The following is an 8,634-nucleotide window of genomic DNA, read 5'->3' on the forward strand; positions in this document are numbered from 1 at the left end:
TTAAAGGCAGCAATAAAATAGAAACTATTTCTGTAGTTTATGCTAAGAATGCATTCCCTCAAACTTTACTTTTATGCCATAGGAAAATTCTGCCTGCTTAAATAACGCAAGGACTTTAGTAGCATATGTTTCACACAAGGTAGCCTGTAATCAAAATACCTTCCTATATAGAGAATGGGAGGTAGTTGGAGAGGAGAGGTAATTTTGGAGCATGAAACACTTCGGGGTAGGATAGACCTGGGGAAGTGTGCTCAGGAGAACTTTAGCTAGCTAGGTAACAACATTGAGGGGGCAAAAAGTTGAGGAACAGGATAGTGAGTTTCAGGAGGTAAGAGAGGGAACGTGCCAGATGTAGAAGAAATCTAATTTTTTAAAATCTGTTTTGTCAACAAAAGGAAAAACAGGCTTTGAAGAAATTAGATAATGTCCGAAAGGATCACGAAAACAGATTAGAAGCTCTTCAACAGGCTCAGGTAGTATGTTTAGTTTTTTCAGATGCTTTTTCAAAAATGGTAACTTTAACTGACATTATAGTAAATGTTTTTGGTTTATTTCTGAAGGAAATAGATAAACTTAAAGGAGAGCTCATAGAAATGAACCTACAAATAGTTGACAGAGCCATTCAGGTTGTTCGAAGTGCTTTAGCCAACCAGATAGATTGGACAGAAATTGGGTTAATTGTGAAAGAAGCCCAAGCTCAAGGAGATCCTGTTGCAAATGCAATCAAAGAATTAAAACTACAAACAAATCATGTTACAATGCTACTAAGGTAAGTTTGATTCTTTGCTATTTAATTGTTTACTGTATTCATTTAAACATTTTTCTTGTTTGGAAGTTTATCCTCAACAATACAGAAAAAATTAATTTACAGTAAAATAATACAGAAAAAATTAATTTACAGTAAAATAATACAACTAAGTACTATAAACCATTTATGATTTAACTGAGGAAAAAATTGAAAATTAAAAAATGATGTCATTGACATTAGCGAAATACTATTGAATATTTTTAATAGAAATCCATACTTGTTATCAGAGGAGGAAGATGATGATGTTGATGGTGATATCAACGTTGAGAAAATTGAAACTGAACCACCAAAAGGAAAAAAGAAAAAGCAAAAGAATAAACAGCTGCAGAAGCCTCAGAAAAATAGGCCATTACTTGTTGATGTTGATCTCAGCTTATCAGCATATGCCAATGCCAAAAAGTAAGTCTTAAACTTAAGTATGAATTTTAGGTAAAATATTATCTGCAATAAGTCAGGGCATTTAGGATAAGATGAATTATTATTTGCCTATATATACTTTGGGGTGAAAATAATTTTTTTAGTGTTTTTTAAAATTATATTTATTGTAAGAAAGAATACAGAAATTACTATTTCTCAAATTAGTAATTTTAATGGAAACTTCAAATAGCAAATTCTTTTTTAAATTTTGTTTTGTGCATTCTACAACTTTGTTGCCATGCAATGTAGAAAACAAAATTGTATACTGCATATAATTTGTTCTGTCTGATTTGAGAGGCTATAAAATTAGAAATAAATAGAAAACTAAAAAATAAAAATTTTACTTAAAATTTAAGAGAATTATGTTTTTCTAGATATTATGATCACAAGAGATATGCTGCTAAGAAAACACAGAAGACTGTTGAAGCTGCTGAGAAGGTACATAGTATTTCTTAGAGTGACTTAATTGTTTTTTTCTAATTTAATAGTGTTAATTATTTCTTTTGTTTAAATGAGGTTTTCTACTTCAGAAATCTCTTCCAAACTTAATTTTGCTTTAAACGTATTTCCAGTATTTATCTTTTCCCCTAAACTCCTTCTTGGTCTTCCTAAATATCTCAGTAAATAGCACCTCCATTTTTCACTTTGCTTAGATTAAAACTATTAGAGTCATCTTGGACTCTTCTTTCAAAAACGTATCCAGTCCATCAGCAAATCCTTTTGGCTCTTCCTTTAAAGTAGAACCAGAATCTGGCCACTTCTCATTAGTCCAGGTCTCCATCATCTGTGTTCTCATGCACTATAATAGTAGCCTCTTACTGGATCTCTCTCCTACCCTTTCCCTGCTATAGTCTGTTCTTTACACAACAGCCATCGAGATCCATTTAAATCAAAAGTGAAGTCATTTCTCTATGTTAGAAATCTTCTAGTACTTCCCATGTTACTCAAGACATTCCAAAGCCCTTCTGGTCTGGAAGATCCTACGTAATCTGCTCCTCTCTGATCTCATCACCTGTGTTCCTCCTGTTACACACACTTACCAGCTACATTAGGATATTAGCTGTTCTTGCAGTAGTGGTCCATGCTGCCTTCTCATGTACTTGCTGCTCTTTGTATACCAAGCATGCTCTTACCTCAGAATTTCCATGATTTGATCCCTCCTTTCATTCACATGTCTACTTTTATGAGACTTCATCAGAGGCCTTTCTTGACTATTTACTAAAAATAGTAGTACCCTCAATCACTCCCTCTTTGATCTGCTTTGTTTTTCTTCTTAAAAAACACCCCTCCCAACATGTTTATAAGTCTTTCCTCTAGAATGTAGATTGCATGAAAATAGGATGTTCGTCTTGTTTTGTTCATTGCTATGTCCCAGCTCCTAGAATATTGTCTAGAACATAGTCACATTAATATCTGTTAAATGAGTGGCTCTCATGACTTAGCCCTTTGTCTACCTCTCTAACTTCATTTCTTGACTTTTTACCCTGTGATCACTACTTGCTGGTCAAGCCAGCCTTTTCTTTTTGGTTATAGGTGCTCTCCTTTTTATTCTTCGCCTTGATAATTCCATTAATCCTTCAGGCTTCGGCCTATGTGCCAATAATTGATTATGGTCAAAAATGTCTTCTTTGACCATAATCAATTATAAATTAGGTTCCCTTTTTATACTCTCCTTTATACTTCCCTTCTTATACTTTATAGCATCCTTAGAAACATCATATGCTTATTTGAATAATTATGTTTTACATTTGTCTCTTCTCCTAGACTACAGTGGGGTGGAAACTTTTTCTGTCTTGTTCACTGTTGCATCCCCAGCATGTAGTCCAGAATCTGTTATATTGTAGGCATTTAGTATCTGGTAACTGAATGATACTTTTTATAATTTGTAGGCTTGAGCAGGTATTTGTATACAGTAAATCTTTGACTTAAATTATTTTAATATTAAAGGCAAAAATCATTTTTTCATTACTTTCATGTGTATATAGTGTGTGTATGAATGTAGATAATGTCATTTTGTGATATTTAAAAAATTATTTCTTACCCTATCATTTACTTGGTGTTATTTAAATATATTCTCAACAAGTTGTTTAAAACTCTTTTCTTATAAATAGGCATTCAAATCAGCAGAAAAGAAAACAAAGCAAACCTTAAAAGAAGTCCAAACGGTTACGTCTATTCAAAAAGCAAGAAAAGTATATTGGTAAGTGTTCTACCTTTTTATTTATAAGTATTTATTTGTTTTTAATAATTTTTTTATTTTTCAACTACAGTTGAGAAAATTATGTGTTTCGAGTGCACAAACATAGTGATTAGACATTTATACAACTTACGAAGTGATCACCCCAATAAATCTAGTTCCCATCAGACACTAGACATAATTATTACAATATTATTGACTATATTCCTTATGCTATACTTTATATCCCCATGACTATTTTGTAACTACCAATTTATACTTCTTATTCCCTTCCTATTTTCAACCATTCCCCCAACCTTGCTTCTATCTGGCAACCATCGAAATGTTCTCTATATCTGTGAGTTTGTTTTTGTTTTGTTTATTTATTTTGTTCTTTATATTCCACATGTACGTGAAATCATATGGCATTTGTCCTCTGTCTGACTTACTCTACTCAGCACAATATCCTGTAGGTCCATCCATGTTTTTTTAGATGGAAAGATTTCATTCTTTTTTATGGCCAAGTAATATTCCATTGTACATATGTGCTGCCTCTTCTTTCTTCTTTCATCTATTGATGGTACACCCAGGTTGCTTCCGCATCTTGGCCATTGTAAATAATACAGCATTGAACATATGGATGCACATGTCCCTTCGTAGTAATGTTTTGTATTCCTTTGGATAAATACCCAGAAGTGGTATAACTATGTCCTTTGTTTCTTTTTATAGCCTTTGATTTAAAGTCTGTTTAGTCTGGTATAAATATTGTGACCCCAGCTTTGTTTGTTTGCATTTTCATGAAATACCTTCTTCCCATCCTTTCACTTTCAGTCTGTGTATGTCTTTTGATCTGAAGGGAACGTCTAGGCAGCATATGTAAGGGTCTCGTTTCTTATCCATTCAGCCAACCTATGTCTTTTGATTGGAGCATTTAATCCATTTACATTGAAAGATGATAGATAAGTAGTTATTGCCATTTTATTATTTACATTTTTGATCTTTGTTCTTAAAGAAGTCCCTTTAACATGTGTTGTAATACTGGTTTGGTGGTGATGAACTCCTTAAGCGTTTTCTTGTCTGGAAAGCTCTTTTGATTCTGAATGATAGCTTTGCTGGGTAGAATAATTTTGGTTGTAAGTCCTTGTTTTTCATCACTGAGAATATTTTGTGCCAGTCCCTTCTGGCTTGCAAAATTTCTATTGAGAAATCAGCCGACAGTCTTATGTAAGCTCCCTTATAAGTAACTAATTACTTTTCTCTTGTTGCTTTCAAGATTCTCTCTTTGTCTTTAAACTTTGCCATTTTAATTATGCTGTGTCTTGGTGTGGGCCTCTTTGGATTCATCTTGTTTAGGACTCTCTATGCTTCTAGGCTTATATTGTCTTATTTTCTTCACCAGGTTAGGGGAGTTTTCTGTCATTTCTTCAAATAGGTTTTCAATCCCTTATTCTCTCTCTTCTTCTTCTGGTACCTTTATGATGCGAATGTTGGTAGGCTTGGTATTGTCCCAGAGGCCTCTTAAACTATCCTCATTTTTTTAGATTCTTTTTTCCTATTTGATGTTATGCTTAGGTGTTTTCCTGCTACCTTATCTTCTAAATCACTGATTGAATTCTCTGCTTCATCTAATCTAGTGTTGATTTCCTCTACTGTATTCTTTCTTTTCTATCTCTGTTGAAGTTCTCACTGAGATCATTGAGCATCCTTATAACTGGTGTTTTGAACTCCGCATCTGGTAGATTGCTTGTCTCCATTTTGTTTAGCTCTTTTTCTGAAGCTTTGTTCTATTCTTTCATTTGAGACATGTTTCTCTGTCTTCCCATTTTGGCTGCCTCTCTGTGATTGTTTCTATGTATTAGGTAGAGCTGTTATTTCTCCCAGTCTTAGTAGAGAGGCCTTATACAGTAGGTGTTTATGGAGCCCAGTGGCACAGTCTCCCTGGTCACCTGACCTGGGTGCTCCATGAATGTCCTTTGCGTGAATTGTGTGTGCCTTCCTGTTGTAGTTGAGCCTTGATTTCCTTGGGCACATCAGTGGGTAGGGTTGACCCTCTGGCTGATTGGTTGTGAGGACTGGCCATGACTACAGTGGGGGAACTGTTGTGCAGGGGCTGACCCTATGAAGCAGGATTTGCTTTAGGAGATTTCTGGTGTCTCCCCAGTCTGCCCTTTGGGTGTATCATCCTCAGAGGTGGCCAGGTGGTACTCTGGCTCAGTCTGAAGTGGGCTGCCGGGCACCTCCTGGATGGGGCCCTGCTGCAGGCCCACAAATAGCTCCCACCCACGTTGGACTTGGAGTTGACTTGAAGGGCCAAACAGCGAACTGAGGCCAGTTACTATTAGTTCCAGGCTTAGGGCTGCTCAGCAGGCGGTACGGGGCATGCTGAGGCCAGATGCTGCTTGTTTAGGTTTTGTAAACCTTTGAGAGGTTTTAGGAAAGTCTGAAGCATGAGCCATTACAGCCCATTTTTATGGAAAAGCCACCCAAAGTGGCTTAGTTGGGTCTACAAGTTGTTCGGTAGGGTCCTAGGAATCACCAGGACGGGGGTACTGTGTTAGCCAGGTTGATGGAGACTCAGATAGGGCAGCTGCCTGTGTCTGCACGCTGGTAGCGAGGAGTAAACTGGATTCCAACAAAGAAACTGGATTCTGCCAGCATTTCTGTCTCAGAGAAAGCTGCCTCTCCACCCTCGCCCTGAAGCCAGACAATTTAGTTCTTCTCCATATGTTCCCAGTGCCCTTTGTGCTGCTGCCCAATGTTGGAGCTCAGAGTGAATCCTGAGTCCATCAACAGGTAAGTCTGTATGTGGGCCTTTTAAGAGGAATGCCTGGGACTCCAGCTGCCCTCTGTCTCACTCAGCCACAATCTCCATGGGTTTTCACGGCCAGAAATTGTGGAAACTTCTCTTCCTGGCACTGGAACCCTGGGCTGGGGGTGTGGAGGGGGTGCAGGGACCCCTCACTCCTCAGGGGGGACCTCCACAGCCAAGTTATCTCTACTGATATTATCTTCCATACATGGGTGTGGGACCAGCCCTTTCTGCATTTCCACCCCTCCTACTCGTCTTGATGTGTTTTTTCTGTATATCCTTAGTTGACTTTAGAACTTTTGTTCAGCTAGACTTAATGCAATTCTCAATGGTTGTTCTGTAGTATAGTTGTAATTTTGATGTGGTCATGAGAGGAAACAAACACAGCATTTACCTATTCCTGTATTTTTACCGGAAATCAGTGTTCTACCTTTTTATAATATAGTTTTTGTTTTTATCAAAATTACACGTGCATATTGTTTGGAAAAATCAAGCAGTTCTACAAAACTTGTTACAAAAATCATAGTCCTGCAATTTTTTACCGCTACTTTTATTGCCTCCTCTTCCAAAGAGACTGCTTTTATACTTTTAGCTCTTAGCCGATTCTTTTGGTATATACCTCCTTTTCTCTAATATATTTGTATTACTGTTTCTTAATTTTCCTTTTTTACATTTTATTAATGGCATCCCACTATGGAAGATGAATATTTTATTCTTTTCACTTGTGCTCCATTACATACACACACACTAGCCAGCCTTCCAGTATAGTTATAATAATGATAAATGACATTTATCATTAACATTATTATGAATATTTAAATTGTAGTCACAGCTGAGTCATGTATTATTGTTTTTCTTCCCTGGTCAGCTTTTTGTCTTCTCCGAAATTGTCTTATTTCATTTGCTTTCTTTTTCTTTTTGTTTTTATGATTAATTCACTTCCACTCTTTCAAGTGTGCTCAAACACATTGGAATTCTATTAGTATCATCTTCTTGCAGAAGTTTCTCCTGGAGCTTTTTGACCTTTATTCTAGATTGGTTACTCTAAGCATTGTAAGATCTCTGCTTTCTCTTTCTTTCTCTCTATGTTAGATTCTCTTTTCTGGCTCTCATACTTCCTTTGTCTTTGTTGGAGTTATGTTCACTAGAAGTTTAATGTGAAGTAGGTAAAGTTTTTGAGGTATCTAAACTCTAAAAACATGAGTTTACTCTTTTAATTAATAGTTTGGCTGGGTATAGAATTCTAGTTTGAAAATATGTTTTCCTCAGATTTTTAAAGGTATTGTCCATTTTATCAGCTTCCAGATTTGATCTTGAGAAGTCTGATGTCATTTTGATAGTTGATATACAAGAAACTTGTTTTTGCCTTTGTGCGCTTATGGATCTTTATTTCCCCTTGTAAGTTTTCCAGAATTTAGCAATGATGTAGGTCAGTAAGGATGTTTTTATCCATTATGCTGGATACTTTGGATACTTTGGGGGCTTTTTAATTTGTAAACTTTCAGTACTGAGAAATTTTCTTAAAACATTTCTTTGAAAACTGTCTGCCCTCTGTTTTTTGTTTGTTTTCTTTCTCTTTCTTTTTTTGCTTTCTCCCTGAAAGTCTTATTTTTTAAATATGGAGCCCCTGGACAGTCCTACAGTTTTCTTGCATTTTCTGTTTTTTCAACCTTTTATCTTTTTGTTTCATATTCTGAAGGGTTTCCTCAACTTTATCTTTCAGTCTCTCCACTGAATTTCTTAATTTTTGTATTATGTTTTTATGTTTTTAATTTTTAGCTGTTTTTGATTTATTGAATGTTCTTGCTCTAGTTTTTTTATGCTAAGAATAGTTTGGGTATATTAAATTTTATTTAGTATCCCTTTCCGGCATGTCTGTCTTTTCCTAGCTTTTTTGGTTTTGTCTCCAGTTTTCATGTTAGAGACTTTGCTAATGTCCAGTGATTTTTTTTTTTTTTAATTTAAGTTTATCAGGGTAACATTGGTTAATACAATTATATAATTTTCAGGTGTACATTATCATTTGACATCTGTATATAGTGAGTGTACCACTCAACGTCCAGTTTCCTTCAGCTACCATATATTTGATCCCCTTTACCAACTTCACCCTCCCCCTAAACCCTATATTTGACCCCCTTTACTCCATCTACCTCCCCGCTCCTTCCCCGCCCCACTAGTAACCACTAGTCTATAGTCTTCTGGTAACCATTAGTCTATATTCTATATCCATGAGTCTCTGTTTGTTTGTTCTGCTCATTTGTTGCTTTTAGGTTTATATCCCACATAAAGATATGTGATTTTCAACTTTTTCTGTCTGGCTTATTTCGCTTAGCATAATTATCTAAAAGTCCATCCATGTTGTCGCAAATGGCAGTATTTCATCTCTTCTTATGGCTGAGTAATATTCCATTGTATATATGTACA

At 35.8% G+C, this 8,634-nt stretch overlaps 1 protein-coding gene across 1 annotated transcript in view; it reads left to right on the top strand.

The window, feature by feature from the left end:
• Window positions 1-8,634, top strand: part of NEMF (nuclear export mediator factor) — a 49,269-nt gene that overhangs the window by 15,727 nt on the left and 24,908 nt on the right. Inside the window, exons 12-16 of the mRNA XM_006922679.3 lie at window positions 396-473; window positions 561-769; window positions 1,016-1,207; window positions 1,600-1,663; window positions 3,337-3,425. Of these exons, the coding sequence (XP_006922741.1) occupies window positions 396-473; window positions 561-769; window positions 1,016-1,207; window positions 1,600-1,663; window positions 3,337-3,425 (632 nt within the window). The remainder of the gene's footprint in view (window positions 1-395; window positions 474-560; window positions 770-1,015; window positions 1,208-1,599; window positions 1,664-3,336; window positions 3,426-8,634) is intronic.

Source organism: Pteropus alecto, unplaced genomic scaffold (assembly GCF_000325575.1).
Source record: "Pteropus alecto unplaced genomic scaffold, ASM32557v1 scaffold38, whole genome shotgun sequence".
NCBI lineage: Eukaryota > Metazoa > Chordata > Mammalia > Chiroptera > Pteropodidae > Pteropus > Pteropus alecto.